This window comes from Oncorhynchus masou, chromosome 29, assembly GCF_036934945.1.
Source record: "Oncorhynchus masou masou isolate Uvic2021 chromosome 29, UVic_Omas_1.1, whole genome shotgun sequence".
In the NCBI taxonomy this organism is placed as follows: Eukaryota; Metazoa; Chordata; class Actinopteri; order Salmoniformes; family Salmonidae; genus Oncorhynchus; species Oncorhynchus masou.
Window position 1 is genome coordinate 34,086,887 of NC_088240.1, and position 26,910 is coordinate 34,113,796.

The window sequence follows — 26,910 nt, forward strand, 5'->3', positions numbered from 1 at the left end:
AAAACACAGCAGATTTATAGGCGTCACGCCAGGGCTGCAGTGGCTGGAAACTCTGCAATCTGTGGAAAAAGGACGACTGGAAAACAGGGGATTAACGGTGAACTGTTTTTGTGGGACCTAAATAGTAATGGCATGCAGCAGCATTATATAAAATGTAACACCTATCAAATGATCCTGACAAAGGAATCACCCACTGATTCCTACGATGGTGAGAGCGAAGCATTCAACTGTTTAACTTCAATGAAATAGCGTGCTGATTCTCTTGTCTGATAGTATAAACAAAAATGGGTATTCAGGCCTAGTTTGGTCAGACCATTGGTTGAATATGGTATCCAGCATCACAGTAGTATTTTTGAGTCACTCAAATAACACTTATCTCATACACCATTGGCTAAGTGGTCATGTCTTCATCTTTAATATGAAGTTACAAAGTCCTTCACATCTATATATACAATTATGTACAAAGACATTGCATATACAAACAGAGATGGTATTTACATAACGTCAATTGGCACAACATGACTAGATAAGATCATGCACAAGCACTTCTTCCATGAATTGTACAGCATTTATTTAAGGCAACATCTGGCATGATATGTTGGCATTCAGGTCACAGTACAAAAGTCCTGGCAAAATATTTAAAAGGGAAAATATAGTATTGCCTGATTGGTTTAAAGGGACACAACATGTTTTAGCCCTTATGTTACCCCATAAAAAACGAAATGTAATTTATAAAATATTAACAGAGCAAACTACAGTAGGTACAAATGTTTGCTTTCTGTAAATCATGCTTCACTGTTTTCCTTTTGCTGCTTGGCTTGAGTCCTACTGAACAGACAGTGTGGTAAGGAGGGAGGAGGGCAGACCTGGGTTCAGATACTATTTGAAATCTTTCAAATACTTTGATCGTTTGCTTTAGTCTGCCTGAAGTACTATATGAGCATGGTTTGCCATTTTGGGACTATTCTATTGGTCCATTGAGCCAAACAATGATTTAAAATAGTAAATGAACCCAGGTCTGGAGGGGGGAAGTGACCAGTCTCCTTTATGTCTCGGGTGGTCAGCCTAAATAAATCAGAAATCCTGGAGAACAATAACACTGTATTTGCTAACTCTGCATTTTTCCCGCCTGGACAGGCGACCACACCGCCAACAGAGAGTGATGGATGAGAAACATATCACAGAACAGAGCACAGTACAAACATCAGAGGGACATGTCACAAGAACGTACAAAAACATTAAAACACTTGTGAGAAAAACTCTCCTGAAGAGCACGTAGTGTCAGTAATTAAGTGTGTTCGCACAAAGCAAGTCATTTATTGTTGCCTCTCACTAAAACTGAAATGACGAGACATAAAAACATGCTATTTGTCCTATAGTTACAGCACAGCTTCCAAAGCCTAGGCCAAACAAAGTGCTGCACTGAGGTATGTGGGTAGCTGTATCATGTGGAAAGTCAGATTTATTTTTCATCATCGGTCAATTTTGAAGCTAAAATAGACCTGTAATTAACTTTGATCCTTTTTTTTTAGGTTTTGAGGAAATAGTCTTCCCACAACAGAAACACCGAAGGGTTAAGTGTTTGTTTGATAAGCGCCCGGCTCTCTTTCCATGTCGGTAAAAATACTTTCTGCATACTAGACGTAAAAGGATGCGCAGCGCCTATGTCACCTGTTCCTGCTGGAAAATAAAAGATGTAGTCTACACTTACATGCTATTATATAAACCTACCGGCGTAACGTTTCACACAGACATATTCACCTTCTAACAACAATGTTCCATAAAAAATAAATACTATGTATATGTACATATGTGTCAAACATACAACATGGGGCACGGACTCGCAAATGTGAAAATGTAAAAACATAAAAAACGTTAAACCAGACAAATCCTCATAGAAGCTGAAGCTGTTCTTCAATTCTTCCTCATCGCTGGAACATGTTGAAACTCTTACAGTATATAGCCGACTGACGAATCCAAACATGCCACAACACATTTCAAGGTTTACAGTTTCCCCTCCTTCTGTCCCGGTGCAGAAGACTAGTAGGGGGAGAATTATGTCATTTCATACTCGGATGTTTATTAGGTTGTATCCTTCCAGATTGACAGCCATATGGCCTGTGTTTTAGAAGCAGTATCAGTATCCAGTTCTAAGTGCACATTTTATTGAAACCAAGCATAATGATGAAAGGGAATCAAAACTGGATTCCTTTTTAATTAAAAGGAAAATAAACTGTCAAAAACTGCAGTGAGTACTATTTCCATAGGGTGTAGATTGAATCGATTAACAGTTGGATCGGAATACATTAACAGTTGGGTCAGGCCTTCAACTGGTAAAGAAAATTGTATATGTCAGTATCTCTCTCCACTTCTCAAACATAGCTGGAGATGAGGAGGGTGAGGAAAAGGAGGCAGGATATTAGTCTGTAGCTCTGCGGGATTCCTGTGGTGCCGCTGAGAGGAGAAGTGGTGGCGAACACGGCCTCCGTCTCATTCCAGGGGAGAGGAAGGTTACAGATATTGCCCTCACAGCACGCCGTACAGACCTAAAGGAGAAAAGTTGAAACGTTAGATACAACACTCGCTTGCGTCTTCTCTGGTCTCTCTCTCTCTATCTCTCTCCCTCCCTCTCTCTATGTCTCTCTCTCTCTCCCTCCCTCTCTCTATGTCTCTCTCTCTCTCTCCCTCCCTCTCTCTATGTCTCTCTCTCTCTCTCTTCCTCCCTCTCTCTGTCTCTCTCTCTCTCTCCCTCCCTCTCTCTATCTCTCTCCCTCCCTCTCTCTATGTCTCTCTCTCTCCCTCCCTCTCTCTATGTCTCTCTCTCTATATATCTCTCTCCCTCACTCTCTCTATGTCTCTCTCTCTCTCTCTCTCTCTCTGTGTCTCTCAATGGGGAATAATGCAGACTTCCGAGGTAGTGAAGACTCACACCTTTCACCGGGGATTAGAATGACAGCCTACTGAGAGAGAGCAGTTTCAACCCTTCTCTTTATCTTATCTGGAGCGAGCACTTTGGAGGATCTCCGGATTAACTCAAAAGCCCAGTTAAGTGGTGGTGACTGGGACAGGGCCGTAATATAAAGCGCCATGTTCACGTTGCCTGACCCTGGCTCTGAACCCAGTCAAGATTTGACCACCACCATAGTCTGAGATCCAACCATAAACTTTACCCTGTTGGCGGCAGTTTGGCTACAACACCATCTACCTCGGTCTATGTCATGACTGAAAAATTCCAAGTCAGAAAAATGCCATGCCCAAAGTCAACTAGAATAATTACGACCAGAGAAAACCTTGCCCCACGTCATGCCATTCTAACCTCCCAACAATAGGCTCAACACTCTTCCCCTTGTTCCCACTCCTCACCTTGTTTCCTTCATGGCCTTCTTCAGAGCATCCAGTAGAGAGGCAGTCCTCCAGAGCCACACAACGCTTTGTCACGGAAACACTGTCCCCCTCCACATCCATCATGTGAAGCGTATAACAATATCTGGTCTCTGTTGAGAATAAAGATAGTAAATAAGACCTATTGACCTCTTGCTGTAGCTACCACATTTTGGTTAGCGTGGACGGATATTGAGTTAAGTTAGAATTGAGAGAAAAGCTGTGCTTTTCTGCTCATAGGTCGTGGGGAAACACACTATAGGCTACCTACATCTGACCCTTTCCTGCATTGAATCCACTGCCATACGGTATCTGATATACTCCAAAGCTATACATGACAGTATGTCACTTTTACTATCAAACCCATAAAACCTGGAGGAAAGCCAATCATATCACGTCACAGAGAGCATTCCAGGGAGTTTTGTTCAAGTAGTGCATGTCTCTATCCAACGATCTATGAAGCTATTATTTATACAAAGAACGTGTATTTTTTGGGCTAGGCCAAGAGTAACTTATTAGTCTTTAAGAGCGAGCTGTAAATCAGTCGGATAGAGGTCGAGCCAAGCTAACTCACTAGCTATTTATGAGCTAAACATGTCAACAGCAGGGTAACATATACTTCATAATACACCAAGGCCTCCATTGAAGGAACAGAGCGGTAATTTACAACTTTGTGGCAGTACTCAGAGAAGGAAAGAATGCCTAATTTAAATACAAAGTAAGAGTAGGTCCTATTTGAAATCAGAAGGAATTAAGAATTAACCTATTATTATTACTTAATGAGTAGGGCTTGAAATCATACTGTTGTTATCAACGGTAAAAAGAAAATTGGTTTGCCCTAGTGGTTTGACTCACCTTGTGGGCAGTACAGGTCTGGCGCCCAGCGATTACACTCGTAGTTGTCAGGTGCCTCCTCACATGTGAAGCACTTGAACCCGCCTGGGAATGGAGTGGCTGTAGAAACATACACACACACTTATTCCACACACTGATTAAGAGTCATGCCCAGGGCACTGGGACATGCATAGCCAGTCACACAGCCATAGCCAACAAACACTTAGCCTAAGTGAACAGAAGTCCTGAAACATTGAATAAGATTAGCAAGATTATACTAAAAGCTGGGTTAATAATAGTATTAGTTTATGAAATCTGTCCAGAAAAAGATTGAACTTTTTGATAAATAATTTTGGAATGCATGGAATGCGTTATTTTGGATTAGTAAAACAAAAATCACTCTTATAACATGGACTTTAGGGAGGGGAACTTGCACCAACATACTGTACATAGTTTATGACTAGTAGTAATCTATATCTCTCTCACACACACTTGTTCTGATAAAGACTTCAATTGCCAAATGCAGTTTACCCCATGCACTCTGTTAATTCAGTGAAACACTAAGACTAATACCATGCAGCTCAGTTGCTGCCTCCCTTCTCAATGCATAGTCCCCAGAGGATGGAAAATGTCCATGGTGGCCATCTGTTGTGATCAAACGGACGAAGAAGCTGTTAGTCTTTCCAGTTTCACACCATTACATTAATCTGATTGGTCACTCCTCCACACCGTTCCCCAATGATAGCTGCAGGTCTGCAGGTCAGGCAAATTTCATTCAGAACACAAAGCTTGTTGCCAATCACCATGGCTACGTCTCAAATGGCACCCTATTCCCTATACAGTGCACTATGTAGGCCATAGGACTCTGGTCAAAAGTTGTGCAGTATATCGGGAATAGGGTGCGATTTAGGATGCAGACCATGATCCCGCCTTGCCTCGTCACTGCTAGCTAGACCATGACCCCTCCCTCCATCTCCCAGGATGTCTGGTTAGTTACCACTCCCTAGGAGCCCCCCCACACCCACACACAAAGACAGACACACAACTACGCAAACACCCTGTCACATGCTCACATATGTACATAGACACGGACACATGCACGTACACGCGAACACACACACATATACACACACACACAATCTACCAAATCCCCACGGGGACTAGAGGGGTGGCCTCGAGCTGACACGGATATCTCCCGCAGTATCCCGGAAAGCCGGCACGGTGTTAACCTGATCCCGGGAGTTCTGCCTCTCTGTGATGAAAGAGTCACAGATCTTAAGAGATTTTTTCTCTGGCTACATGGGGACCTGTTTCTGAGACGTGGGAGGGCTGACCTCTAACATGCCCGCTTCCTGGGGAGAGTTGGGGTTGTTTCAGACCCTAATCTGGGAGCTTATACCTAGCATATGTCCCTCTACAGAAGCCTACAGTGACCCAGTCTGTTTGTTGCACACTGACTGGAGTAAGTGGTCCTGCAGGGGGTCTGAAAAAGGGGAGAAGACTGTTGTACAGAGGCCATGTCGAGGCAACTTGGCTTATCTACTGACCTAACAAACTAGGAAAAAGGACTGTAAGAGTACTTGAGATGTGGAGCAGCAATTTACCAGCTGTAATGTGACTTACATGACTTGTATTTATTTACCATTTGCCCTATACTGGCACGGGTGCACATTGAGTTAACACAGGGAGGAAAGGTGGGAGAGAGAGAAGGGGGGAGGAGAGAGAGAAGGAGGGAGGAGAGAGAGAACAAGTTGAGAGTACTATGTTATGGAAAGCAACCATTCCTGTGGCTCGGGAACATGATCTAATTGACACTGAGGACCAATTAGTCAGTATCCACATTCTGCCTATGCCGGAACATTCTGTCTCGAGTCACAGGGACAGCCAGAGGACAGCAAACAATCAGTTACCCTCAGCTGAGTCTTGTTGGTCGTCACTGTCACGACTTGGCTCAGACCACCAGAATTCTAATTAAGATAACATTCACTCTCTATGAGCATTCCTTTGGTTTATTGATAATGTGTTTCATTGTTTCAATCTGAACTGATTCAGGAAATATTGAATAAACATTAATAAGATGTCTATGCCATTTGCAGTTGGTCTTACAGTTAAGGTGTAGTGTAGTGTCTCTATTGGGGGGGGGGGTTGGAAATAGCTGGGCTAATGTGTGGATGAGACAAAAGAAGGCAGACGGCAGAAGGCACTGACAACATGGGTGACTGTGGGGCGTCTGACTGTGCTGGGTAGCTATGCGTGGAGTCACATGACCCCATACCTCAGATCAAAGAGCCTGGCCTGGTGGTGGAGAGGGGAGGGAGCAGGCAGTTGCTGTGCCAGCTGTAGATCTGTCTGGTTTGGCTTGGGATCACAACCTCACTGGATATACACCCCTAACAGCTATTCCTGAGTAGCATAGCCTTTGACTGACTTTTTCATAACTCTTAAGGGTCAGTCAAAATTGGAATAGAGCAGTCTATTAAGGTTTGGGATAAGCCGCAGTTATGAGGGATGTAATAAGCAAAGGGGGCTCATCTAACGAAATAGTCTCATCACAAGACAGTGAAAGTGTGTGTGTGAGTGTGTGTGTGTGTGTGTGTGAGAAAGAGAAAGAGAAAGGGAGAGACATAGAGAAAGAGAGCAAGAGAGCGACAGAGGGGCCTCTCCTCCATTAGAGATGGCCTGTAATAACAGACTCAGTCTATTGACAGCTTTACAGGGGACTAAGGGGCTGAAGGTCTCCCCTAGCCTAGTTTATAAGGCTTACACGTTCTCAGAGAGAAAGGGCTGGGCTACATGAATACATGGACGTGGCTTTGGCCAGTTGATTAACAGTTAAAGCCGACAGCGGTGACTGACGGACCGTCTCAATTTTATATCACCCAGTCACTGGGATAATAGCAGTCCGGTCACATCATTGACGATGTTAGCAGAAGTGGGATCTCTGAGTGCAATAACAGCTGCTGACTGATCTACAAGGCATCCAAGTCGCATCAGACCAAACCCAGGGCATTTTCTTAGCTTGTCGGAATAATTGAATACATTTCGTCCAACACAAACGCCAATTCCATGCAAGTCAGCTGCATTTTGGACATAGTGAATTAGCTCTGTAAATTACTTGTAACCTTTCACGCTATTAGTATTGGATGTCTAGAAGCATATCACTCTCATCTGGGAAATTGGGACACCATCACTCTATTAAATACTTTTGGTCATGAAATAATAAAGTCTGATTCTTACTTGAGGGATGGAGGTAGATGATGTCCTGTTCTGTAAAGTCCTTTGATTGGGCTGTTTTCAGCCAATCAGCGATGACCGTCAGCAGTAGGACCCAGGCCACTGCAGGCCAGGGTTCCATTGCTGGCCGCGGCTTCACACATGCAGGTTTCTGATTGGACAATTACACGAGGACACCTGCAGCGGAAAGAGAGCACACATTTAACCCAACTCCTTTTTTTAGCCAATGCGATAGCATGTTCCACTTTGCACAATTTACTTTGTTTCATTTCAAAGAGGAAAAAAAAGCATATTTAAAAACAACAATCAATTTGGATTTCTGATCAAAGCATCCTGACTGCCTATCCTAACAATATGGTACAGTGACCATGGGAGTCACCAGCCCTTTTGGAAAAGACAGAGGAAAACCCTGAAGCCCTGGACATCCTCCAATCAGCCACCAGACCAGAAACAACAGAGCAGTGTTCATCATTAGGGTTGCATCCTAAATGGCACCCTATGTGGTACACTACTTTTGACCCCGGTCAGGCAATGTTCCCATTTGGGACACAGCCTGCATATATTATCCCCCAGTCAAAGATCTCCTCATTAGATCAATGACACCAGTCAGTCTGCCAGGGACCAGACTCTCATGCATCATCAGCCCTCATGCTGTCTTGATTCTGGTCCAGCTCATTCTTTATGCAGTGAGACACCAGTAACAGAGTTAGGCATAAAAAAACAGTTGGGATAGTAATAAACAGTTACTTCTGTGTGAAGCATCCAAATCAATAGAATAATTACATCCAAATGTATATGCTGGTGGTCTTACCTGCTCACAAAATGATTCTCGAACGGCTCTCAGCTCTAACTCTAATCATACTCTATCCTGGTTGCGTAGATCAAAAAAAGACTGTTCAAGGGTACAATGTCATATTGGACAAATCTACTATGTTTGAAGATCGACCAATACTTGAGGATTGAATGACCAAATAAATTCTCTTCAACCATACATCTATCTGGTCCTCTCTAACCTGTCAGTGGAAGAGAGTGGAGAGTACTACTGTATTGTTTAGTCATAGCTGAAGGGGTTGATAATAGGCTGTGTGTACCAATTAGGCCCTCGGACCTTTGTAATTCATGAGGAGAAAGACCGCTTTGTCATAGATTACTATTTCTACAGTATACAGTGTATTCTTCATTGATGGGCTGTGGCCTGCTGGGGATGGTCTGTGTTTTGAATGCTGTTAAATTGAAGACCAGGAGAAGAGACCAGGCTCCTCAGAAGACCAGGAGGGTAGCAGCCCAGCCTCCTGGACAACAGAACAGCAGAGTCGAGAGTGGCTGCATGTCGGTGAGGAATGACTCAAAACTCAAACATGTAGTGCCTGTAAAGTGTTATGTTTCTAACTACGTAATGGATATTAGAGTCCATTTTCTTTCAATCATTTACATGTTCCTTTTTGACTGTTTTTGTCATTTTGTGTGGGAAGGGTGGGTGGAAACTGGAAAGGTGTGGTATTTTTGTTGTTTTATAAGTGTGTCTTGTTGTTTATGATATAAAAATTATGAAAATAATAAGTATATCTTCATTATATTATTATTATTTACTTATTGATTAGTTGAATGTATTATTTATAAGAATACATCATTTTTTACCAATGTAATCAATTTCTCCAGGGCTCTATAAGTGAAAAACATATGCAGTAAATTATAATAGGTATTTTCTGTTAACTCTGCTTTTACCACAAATAAAGAAACAGTCTTCACTGAAATTTATTTATGATTTAATCAGAAGTTATTCAGGATCACTTATAGAATCACTGTGGCTGTCTGTCTTCAAAGCCTGAGGGATAGTGATGTTGGGTGACTGCCATTGGATTGATGTGTCACCATCACCATCACAACAAAGGGAATTACGCTTAGCCTACAGTTTCAGACTTAACAGTGACAAAACATAGGATTCCCTGGCAACATTAGAGGGGGAAGGGTGAAATGATTACATTAATATTGTAATCGTATGCCTTTAATGGAATGCCTGTGTCCTTGTGTGTCTGTGTGAGCAAGGTTAAGACATTTACGTGTGAGCAAGGTTGTTTTACCATTACGTGAGGATCTCCCTTGACTTTCCCAGACAAGATTGCTTAACGGTCTGACCAATTCTCTCTGAAGAAATACCCAGTAGCCCACAACATGTCCAATACAGACAAACCAGCCTTACCCAGACACAATATTGTGACATTCATTAGGTTCAGGAATTCCTCAGCAGGAGGAGGCAGTGGTCTAGTCTAGTCTCACCACCAAGGCCCATGTTGTTGACCCACTTAGTGATTCTGGGTAGATGTTGACTTCTCTGAAAGTCTGAATAACACACAGTCACATTGGAGGAGAGTTCCAATACTCTTGTTTTCACCACAGAATGGTGAAATGGCCCTGACCTTCCATTCAGTGTCCTTTTCCTAGTCTCCCAAACAGGTCCGAGGTAGCCAGGGTAGATGGGGCCTCTGTCCCTTGGGAAATCCCATTCCAGAGCCTAGAGCACGGGACACAGCCTGAGAGCTGGGAAACAAGGCTCGTCCATCAACCCTGGGAGAAATGTAGGGGTTGGCTATCGTGTAATTGTGTTCTCCTCACCCTGAGAAAGACCTTGGCCCATTCTGTCAGAGCGAGCTGACAGGGATACAGAAGAGTGCCTGGCCACGGGACAAGGGATAGCCCTGTGGTTGGTTGTTGTATTCTTTAAAGAACAATTTGAGCCGTTTACACATTTGTCACATACACTTGACTCAAGCAATTTGTGTGGCACAACAAGACACAAAGAAGGGTGCAAAGCAAACTGATTAAGGAATTGCATTTGAGTAAGATGTCTCACTCCTAAGATCAATGCAAGCAAGAAACAACAACAAATTCCTCCAAAGTTCACACTTAGTTCATTTTCATCTGGTAATATCTGACACCCCCAGTCAAACTGATACTTATTGGCATTAGAGGATTTACCTCTGAGCCTCACTAAGTCATTTTAGGATTAGCTCTCAAAGTCAGCTGACTCAAACTGATTAGTGTGAATGTACTCACAGTGCTCCATCAAACCAAATCAAATATTGCTCACAAATAGCAGCATCGCCTTGAGACTTTAAACTTTGAAGTCTCCCATAAGCCATCTTTTGTACGGACTGTTGCCTGTTAAATCCGCCCGGTGATGTCTTTAAAGGTCCAATGCAGCCATTTTTATCCTAATATCAAATAATTTCTGGGTAACAATTAAGTACCTTAATGTGATTGTTTTCAATTAAAATGGTCAAAAAGAAACAAAAATAGCTTCTTAGCAAAGAGCAATTTCTCAAGCAAGAATTTTGCTAGCACTGTCTGAGGGGTCTGAGTGGGGAGAGAGAACTGAAAACTAGCTGTTATTGGCAGAGAGGTTTGGAACTTTCTTTCTTATTGGTCTATTAACTAATTTACTGCCTGGTGATGTCACCAGACAGGTCAAAACTCCATCCCACCATAACAGGCTGGTCTTTTCAAACAGCTCTTACACTAAAAGGGGATTATCATCATTCATTTTATCATCATTTATTATTCCAGTCTCATAGTGTGGAAATATATGTAAAACACATGTTTTTGACTGCACTGTGCCTTTAAGGACAGGTGTACAAGGCCATTAGAGTTCTGTCACCCTGGGCTACCAGGGTGATTGGGGAGTGATAAAGCACTTTAATGTATTTAACCAACCAGCAATATCTCAGACCACAGCCACACCACAACCTTTTACTCTGAATTTGCTTGCCTTCATTATCAAACAAAGCTGCTCTTCCATGTTTAGTTGTGATTGGGATTTGTGTTGTTTATGAACCTTGAGGCAGGTAGCTAAAGGTATTGTAACATGGGCCAAAGAAATCTAAAAGACTGAGCAAATAATCTTTATCTCAGGGTGTGGCTACACTGACACACTGTTGGATTTTCAGTGCACCAAAACAAAACAGCTTTAATTTTCTGGGCTCTGGCTCATACAGTAAGTACTGTGTGTATGCTTTCTCTTCTTTGCTGCACACTGCTGTTGAAGCGATAAACACAATTATCTTATCTTACCATGTTAAGTCAGCTTCTTTTGTTAACTAATGACCCTGAGCAAATATTTCCAGTCACTATAGTCTGAGGTATTAGCAGGGTACCTGATTCATGAAAACAATATAATTGTTTGGTGTGGGGATTGTTCTGTGATAGAATCGATAGGACAATGTTGTGATTGTGCTCTAGCTTTGCATATGAAATTAAGTAAACCATCAGGGCATGATGAAGCAATCTTAATACTCAATGTAAGTCTGCAACTTTAAGATTTGATTTGAATAGAATAAGCAATAACGAAAAGTACAACACGTTGCAACAGAGCCATCATGACGAGAACGAGTGTGTTCAGTCAACTGATATAGACAAAGTACAGATACGTTTTTACTTTTCCTGTTGAAAAATTATAATCCACAAGTATAGATACAGTAAATCACACTAATAGAGCAGAATAGGGCTTTCTAAGACAATTGCAAAATTCAAGGGTTTGGCAAATCAAAGAGTTGTCTGATGGTTCACTCTGATGTCATCTGCCTCCCCCCTTGCTTGCTGGAACAATATAGGAGCAATAGAGGACAAAAGAGGAAAGCCCCCCCCACTTGTGCCATGTCATGAGGATACCTGAACCGCCTAATTGAGATGTGCCTTTTGTTAAGTAAATCAGGTGATAAATGAGGTGCTAGGGAGCTGGAGTGGATATTTAATACTACACGACAAAACTCTAACATAGGTTGTCAAAGCTGTCAGGAAAAAAAGAGAATTCAAAAAATGTGCTGAATTTGCTGAACTGTGGAAATCGAGCCTACAACCACACTCTCCCCTTAAGCAGCACACTAACCTGTGGATAACTGGAGTGAACCCGGTATGGTCATATGTTAAGGTAAAGTGCTTCAAGGTCCAGACCATAACATCCCATCCGGTTTGGCCATAATAATGCATCTAAAACATGTTGATGGCTGTGTTACAGTAACTGTAAATAGGATAACATGAACATTGGCAACGCCCCACTGCAAAATGCAAAGGGAAATCACGAGGGGTTGGTCACGGTTAAGGGGATTGTTTTATTATAATGTGTTATATTCAACACCTGAATCAGTGTCTCTCAACTTCTTTCAAGTACACTTGTTCATTACGGCTCTCATGTACACACATAATACTTGCAATTTATACCTTCAATGTGATGCCAGGAAAACCACAACCACCAACACAAAACACAACATATGCCCAGAAGCTGTGCAGAGTCATGGCCCCTTGTAATGCTCTACCTTCTGACCCCCTGGACAAGGCGCTGTGGCACTCTGTAGCCACGGTGGACTGCATTGAGTTTCCTCCCAGAGATTGTTATCATGGCAAAAGGTCCACAGTGTATTCAGGGAGAGACCAAAAGAGAGAGGTGTACATATCAACCAGCAGGAACCCTGACCCATTTCCTGTTTCCTTTTCCTGCTACTGTAACAGGTAGAGAGACAAATACATGAAACAGACAAATACATGAAGACTATTCTTGGATGGACCAAGAATGATAATCTGCAATGCTAGGATAACTTTGACAGGCCTGTTCTATTAAACACTTCACTAATGCAAAATGTATAAACAGGTAAAACGGGCATCCTTTACACAAATACTTTTAGAACATTTATTTAGAAAAATTCCACAATCCAGGATTCACCAGTTTTGGAGTGTTCAGTAATTTATTAATTCCATTATTTTCACAGATGGAACCACTTTCTCAGTAGCACAATAAGTCCTTTGGAGGACTGTTGAACTGCTAAAACCAGCCGCAAAAACTATTGACTGATCACAGGGCTGATGAGGCAGATCAGATGAATGTTTCTGATATTCACCAGATTAACCTCTGCCTCAACCTTTACTCTGGGGATTGCAAAATAATACCTTGTGTATGAATGGGGAGAAAGGCTAAAGGACACAAACAGACAGGTATCCCATTGACATTGGGAGTGGGGACAACGGTCTTATTTCAACTCTGCAGGTGTCAACACAGAAGCTAAAGGACATCTTATTGGCCTTAATATCTCTGTGAGGATTCGTATTTAACATGCTAAGGTACCTCTATCTCTCTGTGAGGAGTCTAGTATTACATGTTACACGCTAAGCCATGTGTCAGCAGGTGCCTCACTTGACTTTGGAGGAAACAAAATGACAAGGCTGACAGAAATGGAGGATGATCGAGAAAGAGTGCGACTGCTCCAAAATAGTGTATCTACAGACGTCAATCGAATTACAAAGGAATCGCCTACAAAATCAGGGCCAAATTTAACACTAGCCAAAAACTTCTCACAACCTGTGACATGATTCAAGAAAATAGATTTCACATGACATTTCTCCCCATGTCTTCAATCTGTGTTGGAATAAACGCTTGGAATTTCTTTCCAGTGACAGTTTCCTCTTTGATTCATGCATTACTAATGTGAGATAAGCATCAATCCTTGGTCCAGACAGAGTTCATAGAAAAACGTTAAAATGTTTCTCGTATTTTTTTGTCATAAGACAATAATTATTGGGTGGTTCAGAAAGGCAACCTTCCAATGCATGTTAACCTTTCAGTCAGGACATGCTTGGAGTGGAACAACTTCAATCGTACCAGCCTCTCTAAACCTCTGCCAGGATGCCTGCCATAAGCTCCACCTGTCGTCAAAGCCTTCATGCCATTTGGCGCGCTGTGCAAATGGAAGCTGTGGTCTTTCGTTTGTATTTAGAATCTTCTCTTTTGTTTAACAGGTCTGAAGGGAGGGCTGATAGACTGTTGTTTGGCAGTTGGCACAGCCATAGAGGTAATCACTGTTGAAGGAGAAGAGGAGGAACCTAGACAGAATCCATCGTTTCTCTTTTTCTAAACCCACGTGACTGTTTCATTCTTTTGTTTGTCTCTCCTTACTTATTTGTCTGTGTAATATTTTTCACTCTCTCTTGCTATCAATTCCACAAGATGGGGAGTCTCACTCTGAGGTGACATGTTAAATGGAAAAGCATCACTCTAGCCTTTAATGAATTTGAAAGTGGTCCCATTTTCCAAACCCCTCCCTTTCAGTTTGACAAAATAGCAGGTCGTGGCAACCGACCACTGATTCAAGATTGTGGCTTTAAATGCAAACGCAAAGGGTGTGTGTCTGGGTGTGCTTAAGTTTAATTAGCCAGGAAGTGCCTGTGTGTGTGTGCCTGCTGTGAGAGAGGTCAATGGGGTAGTAATGAAGAAAAGCAGCATTTATTACTCTTAAGATCCCTTTCAGTGCCCCACATGGCCCCAGGTGAGTAATGAATAGCTCCACATGGTTGTGGATATCGGAGGAGGGGAAAATTATTACCATTCATAAACCCTATCCGTCATACTGTACAACGGCACTGCTTCAACTGGATATTGGAGGAGGGAAAACGAACCCCATTCATCTGGATATTGGAGGGGGGATAACAAACCCCATTCATCACACAACAACACTGCTTCAACTGGATATCGGGGGCGAATCCCATTCATCACACAACAACACTGCTTGAACTGGATATCGGACGGGGGAAAACGAACCCCATTCATCACACAACAACACTGCTTCAACTGCTGGATATCGGAGGGGGGAAAACGAACCCCATTCATCACACAACAACACTGCTTCAACTGGATATCGGAGGAGGGAAAACAAACCCCATTCATCACACAACAACACTGCTTCAGCTGGATATCGGAGGAGGGAAAACAAACCCCATTCATCACACAACAACACTGCTTCAAACCTCTCCACGTGTGACTCTCAACTAATCAAATACCTACTGGTTCTTACTACTAGCATGTTTATCAACCTTTACCAAATTCTATAAAGTTGGTGACATATTATCCAGTCTACAGAAAAGTTTGTGGTCATACGCACATCCTTAAAAACATAGGTGCTGGGCTAATAAAGAAGACTAGAAACAACAATATTATCCAGTCTTACCAATGTTTCATTTCATTACAGATGCACATAAATTAAGAACAGAATTAAATCTGCCTTGCCTCTCTACAACTGGCTGCATAGTATACCTTGTTGTCTCGAGAGAGAGAGAGAGAGAGAGAGAGAGATGACGCAAAGTCATCCCATCCCAATCTTCTTTCAGGTCAGTGCCAAAGTCAGACCTAATGTTCATATTACTCTAAAGCCCAACCCAAAATGCTTGGGCCTGAGCCTCCTTGTGGGTGAGAGCAGCAGGAGTGTCTCTTGGAGAGGATGCCAGCAGGGTAAGGCAATCTGTGGCCCGCAACACAATCTCCTGGGCTGAGCAATGACCTGTGAATAATGGTTCCTCCCTTCTGAGAGGGAGAGAAATGCAAATCACCAGCAGTCTAGTGACTCTGAGAACTGGTCTGACCAGATTCAGAAAAAGAGGGAGGGAGAATTGGTTGGACAGGGGGGAAGAGAGGTAGGGAGGGGAGAGTGGTGTGCAGGGTTGGGTAGGTTATTATCTAAATGTTACCCGTTACAGTTACTAGTTACTGTCCAAAATTGTAGTCAGTAATGTTAATTTTTGGATTTACCCAAACTCAATAACGTTAATAACTTTCAGTTACTTTTGGATTACATTCCCTTAAGAGGCATTAGAAGAAGACAAAACTGATTCATCAAACACATTTGGTGTGTCATCATAGTGGTCACTGACTTGTGGTCAGACTCAGGTGGAACTAATGTACACTTGCACCTTTTCTTCAAACACTGAATTGAATGTCATTGAAAAAAACTAAAGATGTCATAATGTATTTTTTTTAAACATCCTTTCTGAATTTAAAAGTAATCCAATAAGTAATAATTTAGTTTTTCAAAAGTACCAGTAATATGACTACAATATTTTTAGCTGGTAATGTAACTAATGTAAAAACAGTTTTTATTATATATATATATATATATATATATATATATATATATATATAATCATATTGAGGTTCTTGGTGCAAGCTTTTCTTTCTGTGCTGCAGGCCTTTAACAGTTGTGCACATTTCAACAGCATTGTACCTGGGTAGCAGAGTGGTATAAATATTATACTAGCTATTATAAACTGGGTGGTTCGAGCCCTGAAGGCTGATTGGCTGACAGCCGTGGTATATCACGTGTATGACAAAACAGTTATTTTTACTGATCTAATTACATTGGTAACCAGTTTATAATAGCAATAAAGCACCTCAGGGATTTGTGATATAGGACCAATATACCATGGCTAAGGGCTGTGTCCAGGCACTCCGCATTTGTCTGATTATGAACAGCCCTTAGCCGTAGTTTATTGGACATATACCACACCCCCTCTGGCCTTATTGCTTAAATATAAAATAGAAAGCTACAGTATGCTACAGTAGGAGAGGTTTGTCGGAACTTGCCTGCACAGCTGAAAAACAGCTTGACAAATCTATACAGTATGCATACCTTTTGTCCCTTAACAAATCCAATTATGCCATTCTTTCAGGACGATTCAGAGAAACAAAGTCAAGCTGATTAAATGCAGGGCTGACAACCACAGTCGAGACAAAGACCAAGCCTCCCATTGATTCAAAAGTGCCAAAACAAAACGAGACAATGCTTCATCAACATGGACTGTCCGCTCTTGTTATTTGCCATATGGCAGCAGCCAACGATGCCCCTGGCCTCTGGTAGTCTATCCCACAAAACCTGTCGTTGCATCTCAAATGGCACCCTATTCCCTATATAGTGAACTACTTTTGACCAGGGCCCACAGTGCACGGGTCAAAAGTAGTGCACTATGTAGAGAATAGGGTATCATTTGGGACTTTGACTGGGACTTGGGAGTCGGAGTCAAATCGGATCAGAATCACTGGCTGGCTAATTGAAATCCTACATGCGACCAGCACAACCCTAATCCAGCAGTTTTCTTTTGAAGTGCTCCAAGTCAGCTGTATAATTTTTTAATCCCCAATCTCGAAGGTTTGGCGCATACGAAGATCCAGAGGATTAACCATGTAGCTGGTACTCACGGGGGGAACAGGCTGCTGGCTACTGCCAGAAAATGCCATGGTCAGGAATAAAAGGGCCCCCACTGTACAATAATAAAGCAGTGGAATGTTGCCTGTGCAGATAAAACATGTTTTGTACTTTGCCTTGGCCTTAACATGACACGGGATCTGGCTATTAGTCCATTTTGAGGTTGGTTTGGTTCGATTACTAAACAATAATCAGTTTTCGATTTCGGTTTTGATTATTTGGGTTGAATGTTGTAGCAAAACTGAATAAAACAATTAATAAAAGTCACATGATGGTAGTGACTGCACTTTACTGCTTAACCATCATTTATTCACATTATTTTTATTTTAATAAAATATTTCAGACGTTATGTCTATTACATTTGCTTCATTTGAGGATTGTATTACTTCATTCCATGTTATCATCTCGTCTCTATAGAGCTGCTGCTTATGCCGTCTGACAAAATCACTATAGTTCTTCAAAGTTCTTGTCGTTCTTCAAAGTAAATAAGGCATACTTTTATGACTGCTGAACACCAACTATCAATCACTTAGATCATGTATTTTCAGGTAGAGATACATTGCGAAGCAACAGCTCCTCTCTATATCCCTTCACGATCACACATTCTTCTGTCTTTTCAGTAGCAGGCGTAAAAGAAACACAAGACTGGACAAGTAGATGCGCAATGGATTATGGTCATTGTAGTTAATTACCACGCTTTATGCACTAAACTATGTGGAATATTGGCCTGTTAGAAACTAAAACTCCCTACTACATCACACAGGCTGGATCTGATTTGTCTTTCGAGAAACTGTGCAATGTGTGCATTGAGCTCACAGAAGAAAAACGTACGAAATGGAATTCAAATAATTGAACCGTTGTCAGTCAATTCGTTTTTTGTATATTTTTTTACACTACCTCAGACTGCAGTCACACTTATGATAGACATAAATGACGGGATAGCGCAGATTTGCAGAGTAGTTTGAAATAGTCTGGGACTGTAACAATATAACCGCAGGAAGGAGAAGCTGGATCAAATGAAGACTCAATGGACTGTATGCCTCAACAGTTACAGTCATTATAGTCCATGTTTATTTGTGTGGCTGTATTTGCCACTATGTGCCATTCAATTGCTAGTGAGTAGGCTAGTCATTTACTTTAGATATAGGACACCACTCTATTTAAAGGAGCAGGGAACATTCAAATGTGTCCCAAAGTTATAGTCTTACTGCAAGGGATTGGTCCAAGTGCAATGTGATTAAAGCTTCATTTCCTTTCAACTTTATCCCATTAAAACGAATGCATTAAAGTATTTAGGCCTACATAAATCACATTAACTCAAACCCTGTCATGACATCATGTAACAAATACCAAGCGAGCAATTGTCATAATTACAGTGTAATCTTCCACATTTCAGAATAATTACTTTTCTCCCAACATTCTGTGGTTTCTGGCCTGTAGCTGTAGTTTTTTTTCCTGAAACAAAGCTTTCAAAAAATTTTTTTTGCCTGCATTTATTCACAGCAAAACATGGCTTGTGTTGAATCCAAATAAAAATAAATGTGGGTGTGCTTTAGTATTGAATTATGTCTACGACATACACATAGCCTATAAATATGAATACAATAAAGAAAAGATCATAAAGTGATCACCAAAAAAGCCTTTCATTTCAAAGCAAATATGAGCAGAATTAAACAAAGGTTTATAGGAATGCCAACATTGAAACAGAAGCCGTCATAACACCTCATGTGGTACATGTTGTTTGTGTACCGTAAACCACACAATGTAGGGTGGCTACCAAGCAAACAGGAAAAGCTCCCTGGGAGGTCAATACAACTCACAATGGAGTTCTCCATCCACTGTACAAACTGGACCACTTGACTTTAACTGTACCACTTTAAGGATCACAATGAGACCTTTCCTCTCTCTCTCTCTGTCTCTCTCTCTCTCTGTCTCTCTCTGTCTCTGTCTCTCTCTTTCGCTCTGTCTCTGTCTCTCTCTTTCGCTCTGTCTCTGTCTTTCGCTCTCTCTCTCTCTCTCTCTCTCTCTCTCTCTCTCTCTCTCTCTCTCTCTCTCTCTCTCTCTCTCTCTCTCTCTCTCTCTCTCTCTCTCTCATCCCAGTGTGATGTGATGTACAAGTGCTCCTATTCTACACATAATGCTTTAGCAGGGGACTTAGGAGAGGCGCAGTCAGCCCGTCGCCCCCCTCCTCTGGGACATACCAGCTCTCCCACATTGTTTGGCTGGCCTGTGAAGGGGCTAAAGCCCCTGCATGAGAAACAGAGGGTGCAGTACACCAAATCTCTTTGAAGGGTGGCTAAGATGTGTGAAGTTTTTGATATGGGACCGGGCCCACGAGGAGAGGAGGGGTGACTGTGACTGAGGTATGACTGGGATCAGAGGGGCTGACGGGGGGATAATGTACCCTGTGACAGCTGCAGAGGGGTCAGACTCAGAGAGAGGGGCTGCAGGGGTGGATCTGATCCCCTTGTACTTGAGGGTGACATGAAGCCGTGGGTCCAGTTGAAAGGCAACATGGAAGCTAATTGGGATTTTGGAGGTGACTGTTTTCTTTTTTCTTCATTTTGTCTTAATAGAGGCACTAGGGACGGCACAAATCACCCTGGCTCAAGATTTTTCACACCACATACACAGGGAGGGCATGGACTGCTGACTTTAACGGTTGAATTAGGTACCCCAGGAGAATGAAGAAATGTACAGCATTCCATTTAAGAATGAGTTCAACTATGAGAAGTTGGTTTTGATTGTCTACGTTTGAGCTTGATTGAACTTTAGAGACCAACAATGGTAAGACTGGGTCTGGTAGGAAGACTGGATAGAAGACAGGACCAGCATAAACCACCAGTCAACGGTCTATAAAAGACAGGAAGGCTGAACCTTCCCAACCAGAACTCAACAAGTCTCCGGTTCTCTGATTTACTCCCTAGCAAGCTGTTGAAAGTGACCGTGTACGTAGTTACAGGAGACCTTACATCGCTGATCTGACCATTCTTATCTTACAGAGAACTCATTTCCCTCAGGAAATATGAGTGGTTTAGGACCACATTTTTGTCCTTTCTTCCCAACACCAAAGTCTGTCAAAAGAAACCACACAATTAGACACAGTGCATGAAGCTTTAAATGCTCTGCTCTGTAAAGACCTGACTTCAAAGTCAGAATGACTGGCCGCTTCGTTTTGAAGACAACGACCATGTCACCTGAGGAAAATTGGACTGATCGATTCGCAGTCAGGAAAAACAGCTTCAAGGAGTCAATTGAAGATGGGCTTAAGTTGAAGAGATTGAAATCCCCTAAAATCGGACCTTTGGTTATTGGCAATACTGAGGTCATGGAAGGGAATTAGTATTTTACACCAGAGATACATAACTGTGATTATTGAAGTATATGTAGGCTTAGGAATGTATTAAACAGAATATAATACAGTCAATTGTTTATAGAAAGGAAATGAATGATAATCGGAATTATTTGATTTTACTGCCCTTTGTGTGGCAGAACATTTTTACATTTACGTTGCAAAAGAAATAAAACATGGATTTTACTACTACAAAGCATGAATTATGCATAAGACACTATCCAATCACATTCATGGACTAAAAGTGCTGAACTTCAAAGAAAGATCATCAAAAGACATGATCTCAAGGGACGTGGTAAGTGTATCTCTGGTTGTAGATAGTAAAACCGTGCCCCTTTACGCTCTCGATCCATTCAAAGTGTTGAGCAGGGTGACGACGTTGCCTGCATACTAAAATAGAGGTTAACCAACCATAGCCCTAGCCTAGATGCTGTCTCTGTTCAGCTATTACACACCACTCCTCATTTACTAGAGACTGGCCTTTCATTAATGAGCTCGAGGAGATCAGAGGATTTCATCCTAATTCTTTGGCAAATGACAGGAAGTGAAATGTTCGCTCAAAAGACTGGTAACCAGACTACCATAGCCCCATAACATGGGAGGGACTACAGTATATATGTCACAATGTGTGAATCAAAGAAGGTGAATGTGACAGTGGATTTTTCTGATTTCCTCAAGAAGCTCTGATTTATTTTGTAGGCTACATTAGAGTCTCAGATTTCCTTGGGGAAAACATTTAGTTCAAAGTGTTCCCCAAATGAAACGTTTGGCCCTGTTCTCTTCTCCGCGTGTAGAAATGCTATTCTCCCTCTTTGCTTTCATCCGTATTTTTAGTCCTTGAAATCTCAGCCATGAGTGCTTCTTCATATTTCACTGCAATTTAATTGCACTTTTTCTATCTACAATCTTTGATTAGAAAATGAACAGCATGAAATCCAAACACAGAAAATGTACATCAATTGAAAATGTAGGATGTGTCACTCACAGTTGCAGCAGATTATGGTAATCAAGCACTTAACCCCAATATAACAGGACAGAAAAGAGACAGCAGGTTCACCCCAGGATGCAAGCTTCTTCCAGGCACACATTGGTGTGAGGGAGGCTAGAAGGAGGCAGAGTGGACAAGTCGAATACATCTGATCACTAAACCATTGGGAAAGATACCAAGGGGGGATTAGAATCCAAATAAATCTGAAACTGAACTGAATTCTGCAAGGCCACACCCCTCTGCAGCCATGGAAAATCATTCCAGTAGTTTCCTACAGCCTACCGGGGAACATTGGGTTAACTGCCTTGTTCAGGGGCAGAACGACAGATTTATACCTAGTCAGCTCGGGGATTCGATCCAGCAACCTTTCGGTTACTGGCCCAACGCTCTAACCACTGCCGCCGCAGGGACTATAAAAAGTTTGGGAACCACTACTCTAGGTTAGAAGGGTTTCTGACTTAGACAACTCAGTGGTGCAGTCACCGAACATAAAGGTCTGGTAGTAAAAGTCATCCATGCGTTTAAGCTTCCACAAACTTTGCTGAATAATTCACAGAGAGCAGCATTAGCAGTATGTCAGAGATGGCGATATACGGTAGCAAGAGGGAACCACATAACCTACAGTAACCTTTGTTTAACACATTTCCAGGCTACAAATATTGTCCTTGAAAAGACAATACTCAAATGTTATGTACTTGAAATTAACATTACAGTATACATAAGGGGCTCCCGAGTGGCGCAGAGGTCTAAGGCACTGCATCTCAGTGCTAGAGTTGTCACTACAGACAACCTGGTTTGAATCCAGGCTGTGTCACAACCGGCTGAGATTGGGAGTCCCATAGGTCGGCGCACAATTGGCCGAGCGTTGTCTGGGTTTGGTCGGTGTAGGCCGTCATTGTAAATAAGAATTTGTTCTTAACTGACTTGCCTAATTAAATTTAAAAAATACATAAATTGGAATTGGCACAATAAGAAAAAAGCCCCGTTGAACACTATTAAACTAATTTGTGAATGATCTGGCTACGACGGGTGCCCTGGAGGAAAACTAACCCGGGCCTGGAGCAAGCCTTCTCATCTCTGACCCTGTCCCTGATCCATCCCTGTCCCTCATCCTATTGACAGCCACTCCTCAGTGACACCCTGACTAGAGAGTGGAGAGAGTACCCCGCTACAGGCCCAGTCTCTGAGATACTGGAGACAGAAAGCCACTCTCTGCTGACTGAAGGGTTAATACTGGTCTAAACATCCCTGTCATAGCTCAGAACTAGTCCACCACTGACCTCTGCTATGCTGTGACCCACTTGAACATCACGGCGATGACAAGCGTGCAATAGTGATTTGCGAGGGCAGCTGAGAAGTTCCTACGTCTCCTTATGAAAATGTGGAGTATTTCCGTTTAATGTCTTTAACAGTGGGACAGAGAGGGAGAGAGAGAGAGAGAGATGAGAGAGAAAAACAGAGTAGTCTAAAACAGGAAGAGATAGAGATAGACCCTTATATAAAATGTGGACATTAACCACAAAAAGGATGTGTGACCAAGGAGTTCTCATCATGAAGTGAAATACAAATATCAAAGGCCACATGTCTGTCAGTAAAAATCACAGGAAACATTTTCTCACAAAAAGCTCTTTCTTTATCTACATGCTCTGGTCTGGCATCCAGGTCTACACCGGGAAACAGGGGTGGCATGTTCCACAATGACTCCCTGTGTGTGTGTGAGTGTGTGTGTGTGCATGTAAGAGAGAGAGATGCATTACTATCACCATTCTTCACCTGTTTTTTTCCCAACAACATTTTGCCACTGAGGGTAAATTACTGCAGGCAACTCAGATACTGTAAATGGTAGGGAGAGATAATTTACCACTGAGAAAACAGCCAACAGCGCATTCTGGCAAGACAAACACAGAGTTGAGCGCACCTTGACAGGCATTATTTGTCATGTGTTCGCATGCAAAAAGGGACGGACCAAGGACCAAAGGCACGTTACACAAGCCATCCATCAACCTAGTGGGGAGGCTCAGCAGTAGGGCTGGCTGTACCAGTACATGACTGAGTGAGGGTTCCCATAGCAGCCCATTACCATTCACCTCCACCATACCTGTATTATCCAGGTAACAACCCCCATACTCTGTCTGCACCTACCGAGGATAATGACCCATATACCTGCATCCTCTGTCTCCACATCCTTGTTATTACCCACATCTCAAATTATACCTGTGTGTCTCCCCATACCCCCATCTCCATCCCCATACCACCATGTCCCCTGCAGGTGTCCCTACCTACATCTGTCTTTGCCCAACCGTAGAGCCACATCACTAGTACCGGTGGTGTCACTCAGGGTCATTGGACCAGCGGCAGTCAAAGATCTGACCAGGAGCACTTTCAATCAGAACAACACATAATGGAATGTGTCCAAGCTAATGAGGAGGAACAGAGCGTTCCGCACCTGACATGATGACAGTACATTTCTCAACCTAGTCAGACATCACACAACAGGGTCGATCGGGTTGTAGATCTATCCATCAATGACACAGAGGTAGTGCAATGTTAATATACATTTTAATGATGGTGCATATATAAGCTGTCGGAGAGAGTGCATTAAACTGACCCAAAATGTAGATGTCCTGTGTGATAGATGGACTGTTAAACAAATCAATCTGAAACATTTTGATCCTAAAAATATTGCTAAATGTATTGATCCTAACATCTAACATCACAGTAAGTAGTACACTGAATCTCATCATATATTTGACAATTGCATTCCTGAAAAGTACACACACCAAAAATCTATCAAGTTATGCTCTTTCAATGCATTTGTGTTACTCAGTCATGATTTCAAAATGAATATTAATCTCAATCCAGTGAGTGTTCCTCAGCTCCAGCAAGTGATTTCTGTTGAGAGCAAGGCCCATACATACAATCCCCCTGAAATGGGGCCCAGGGGACCCCATGCCTGTTCTTGCCACGCGTGGGCATCAGGCATCAGCCTCGTGCTGCAGAGCAGAGCAGCCCACAGAAACACACAGTTTATGGGAAGACTAAATTCTTTCACCTCAAAAACTAATTTCTCATGCTCTATTGTTATGCTGATGTCCTCCTTACAAAAGCATGCATTGCCCCAACTCACACGCCGCACGATTATCAATGAGCCAGACTACAGATGGAGCTTCACACCAAATCAAATAAAAAATAAAACACAAAGTTACTGGTCACATACACATGGTTAGCAGATGTTATTGTTAGTGTAGCGAAATGCTTATAGCAAAATGCTTAAATTTAACCAACTCTTCCCTTATTTCAGATCAAATATCAGTTTCCTCCTTTATTTTGATCACATACAGCATATGCATCAGTTCACAAGAAAGGTTGTCAGTGATGATGTGCTATGGCACAGATTGGTAAGGATAGCTTTTACAGTTTGTCCTTCTATCTGTCGTTAGCTAATATACCGGACACAAATATTTCTGTCTGTAATAAAAGGAAAAACCCATTCTGATTGGCTGGCCCTGGCTCCAAGTGGGTGGGCCTATGCCCAGTCATGTGAAATCCATAGATTAGGGTCTAATTTATTTATTTCAGTTGACTGATTTCCTTCTATGAACTGTAACACAGTAAAATCTCTTAAATTGTTGCACGTTGCGTTTATATTTTTGTTCAGTATAGTTGACACACAGATGAAACCTCAAGGAATTAGAGGTGGCAGAAAACACGGCGATGCCTTATTGCATAAGGATCAAAACAGGGTGATAACTATGTCTATGTAACAGTAGGGGGGAACCTCTGGTCATCACCAGTTATTTTCTCTGACCACCAGATTTTAGTGGCACCAATACATGGAATATGAAGGGGTAGAGCACAGCAAGGTGATCTAAGCCAAACTGACAGAGCTACCACAGAGAGGAGCAGCCTAGCAGGAGGGAGCAGAGCAGGAGACTAGGGCAAGTCTTTGCCCCCCAGCAACCTCTGCTCTACAGAATATGGAGCAATGAGAGAGACCACTCCCAAACAGATGTACTAAAATCCACATAGCAACAGCAGCAAGCCCCCCGTGAACAATGCCCCCACCTCTCCACTACTGAGGCAGTTACAGCCAACCTCAAACCTCTGGCTTCCATAGATGCGTCTGTCCGGGGGTAGGGAAAACACTGTACATGGACAAGACAAGGGTATGGGAGCCTCAATGCACCTGCTAGTCTACATTCACATCCATTGCAATACTGAGTTCCTTTTCAACAGTGGATCTGGACCCTGGTCTGTAAACAATGTGTGAAATTAAACCTGCATGGCATTTAGTACAATCTGACAGAGGTGTGGTCCAAATGGAGCTCATAGTTTCTATTCCTTGAATACCCCAACCTCTTGATTTAGTAACATAAAATGTGCAAAATGTTATTGGTTTCAATAGAAACTAGGTAATAATTGTGTAATAATAATGTAACTAATCTGTAGCCTAGCAACTATATTGTGGACAATCAGACAGTCCTTTGTTGTTCTGGGAGTATAATTTATTAATGTCAAACAAACAAAAACAGCCTTTCAAATATATTTCATGTTAGTCAAATAGAATTTGTCACATTTATATTTTACTCAAATGACAGGATACATTTCTCCATCCATAAAGTAAGTATTATTCATGCATGGATAATATTTTTCTCTATTCTGGTCATCATGTTATGGTCTTGACACAGGAGAATGGGGGTCAAAGTGGGTCTGCAAGAAGAGCTTAAATACAACACAAAAACAGTGTGTACTGGATACAGTTTCATAGTCTATTGCACTTGGCTTTTCTATTATTTTCCATTCTTGTTATATTAATTTTCTTTCTCAAATAATAAATAATGTATCCATTTCTTTCTTGGGGGGCTCTGTTTACCCATGTCACCGCACAGCCACTCTATTGTCGCTTATTGATCCCATTGAGTATTTGTAGTTACTAAATAAACAAAACACTTCACTTACTAGGAATTCCTCCTGTAGCAGTCAAACTTCACCCCAGGTCCCAGCTTTTGAATAGTCCACGGCTCTAAAACAAATGTACACTCCTCCGTGTGTTGCCTTTGCGGATTATTGCACGTCGGTAGGTCGGTGTATTGGCTCTGTGACTC

The 26,910-nt window shown here is 42.1% G+C and overlaps 1 protein-coding gene across 1 annotated transcript; it reads right to left on the reverse strand.

Moving 5' to 3' along the window:
- Window positions 1–392: 392 nt before the first annotated feature.
- Window positions 393–26,910, reverse strand: lypd6 (LY6/PLAUR domain containing 6). Its single transcript, XM_064944583.1, has 5 exons — window positions 26,765–26,910; window positions 7,453–7,626; window positions 4,237–4,335; window positions 3,364–3,494; window positions 393–2,546 (listed from the first exon to the last, which is right to left on the reverse strand). Exons 2-5 carry the CDS (start codon window positions 7,568–7,570, stop codon window positions 2,373–2,375), a joined length of 522 nt encoding a protein of 173 aa, XP_064800655.1. The 5' UTR covers window positions 7,571–7,626; window positions 26,765–26,910; the 3' UTR covers window positions 393–2,372.

What these genes read in the sequence shown, in the direction of transcription:
- lypd6 (XM_064944583.1), bottom strand. Translation starts at nt 7,570, where the DNA reads ATGGAACCCTGGCCTGCAGTGGCCTGGGTCCTACTGCTGACGGTCATC. An exon ending in CATCTACCTCCATCCCTCAA is followed by an intron (nt 4,336 to 7,452) that starts GTAAGAATCAGA and finishes ATGTTTCTACAG; the next exon opens with CCACTCCATTCCCAGGCGGG. An exon ending in AGACCTGTACTGCCCACAAG is followed by an intron (nt 3,495 to 4,236) that starts GTGAGTCAAACC and finishes TATTCTCAACAG; the next exon opens with AGACCAGATATTGTTATACG.